This window comes from Nestor notabilis, unplaced genomic scaffold (assembly GCF_000696875.1).
Source record: "Nestor notabilis isolate BGI_N333 unplaced genomic scaffold, ASM69687v1 scaffold21140, whole genome shotgun sequence".
Classification (NCBI taxonomy): Eukaryota; Metazoa; Chordata; class Aves; order Psittaciformes; family Psittacidae; genus Nestor; species Nestor notabilis.
Window position 1 is genome coordinate 1 of NW_009909958.1, and position 1,338 is coordinate 1,338.

Sequence of the window (1,338 nt, forward strand, 5' to 3'; positions counted from 1 at the left end):
CTAGGGCCCCTCAGGGGTGCTCTAGGTACCCTAGAGATGCTTTAGGGCCCCTCAGGGATGCTGTAGGTGCCATAGGAGTGCTATAGGGACGCCAGGCAGCCCATAGGTACTTCTAGGGCTGCTGTAGAGAAGTTCTAAGTACCCCAGGGGTGCTCTAGGGAAGCTCTAAGCACCCCAAAGGTGCTCTAGGGCCCCTCAGGTGTGCTATAGGCACCCCAGGCAGGCTATAGGTGCTTTCAGGGGTGCTATGGGAAAACTTTAGGTACCCCAGCGATGCTCTAGGTCCCGTCAGGTGTGCTACCAGGATGCTCTAGGGCCCCTCAGGGATGCTGTAGGCACCATAGGAGTGCTATAGGCACCCCAGGGATGCTCTAGGGCCCCTAAGGAGTGCTATAGGGACCCCAGGTGGCTTATAGGTCCTTTTAGGTCTGCTGTAGCAAAGCTCTAAGTACCCCAGGGGTGCTCTAGGGAAGCTCTAAGCACCCCAAAGGTGCTCTAGGGCCCCTCGGGGGTGCTCTGGGTGCCCCAGGGGTGCTCTGGCCCCCCTCCAGCCCCATGGCCTCTCTCTGCAGGGCTCTATATGGACCGGCGCTGCGTGTACTACCGGAAGCCGCTGCTGGAGTCGGGCACGTTGGGCACGAAGGGCAACGTGCAGGTGGTGATCCCGTTCCTGAGCGAGTCCTACAGCTCCAGCCAGGACCCCCCCGAGAAGGCCATCCCCATCTGCACCCTCAAGAACTTCCCCAACGCCATCGAGCACACGCTGCAGGTACCCCCCGCCCCATAGAGGGCTTCTAGAGGGGGCTTTGGGGGTGACCCGCCGGGGGTTGGGTGCTGACAGGCCGCCTATAGGGTGTTCTGGGCACGTGGGTTCTTTCTGGAGGGTGTTGGGGGTGTTTGAGTGCTTCCTATGGGGTGCCCCAGATGCCTGCGTCCTTTCTATAGGGTGTCCCTGGTGCCTGGATCCCTTCTATAGGGTGTCCCTGATACCTGGATCCCTTCTATAGGGTGTCCCTGATGCCTGGGTCCCTTCTATAGGGTGCCCCTGATGCCTGGGTCCCTTCTATAGGGTGCCCCTGATACCCGGATCCCTTCTATAGGGTGTCCCTGATACCTGGATCCCTTCTATAGGGTGCCCCTGTTGCTTGGGTCTCTTCTCTAGGGTGCCCCAGATGCCTGGGTCCCTTCTATAGGGTGTCCCTGATACCTGGATCCCTTCTATAGGGTGCCCCTGTTGCTTGGGTCTCTTCTCTAGGGTGCCCCAGATGCCTGGGTCCCTTCTATAGGGTGTCCCTGATACCTGGATCCCTTCTATAGGGTGCCCCTGTTGCCTGGGTC

At 59.9% G+C, this 1,338-nt stretch overlaps 1 protein-coding gene across 1 annotated transcript in view; it reads left to right on the forward strand.

The window, feature by feature from the left end:
• Positions 1 to 574: 574 nt before the first annotated feature.
• Positions 575 to 1,338, forward strand: part of LOC104412875 (ubiquitin-activating enzyme E1 Y) — a gene marked incomplete at its 3' end in the record, with an annotated part of 1,604 nt that continues 840 nt past the window's right edge. Inside the window, exon 1 of the mRNA XM_010023705.1 lies at positions 575 to 769. Coding sequence (XP_010022007.1) covers positions 581 to 769 — 189 coding nt within the window. The remainder of the gene's footprint in view (positions 770 to 1,338) is intronic.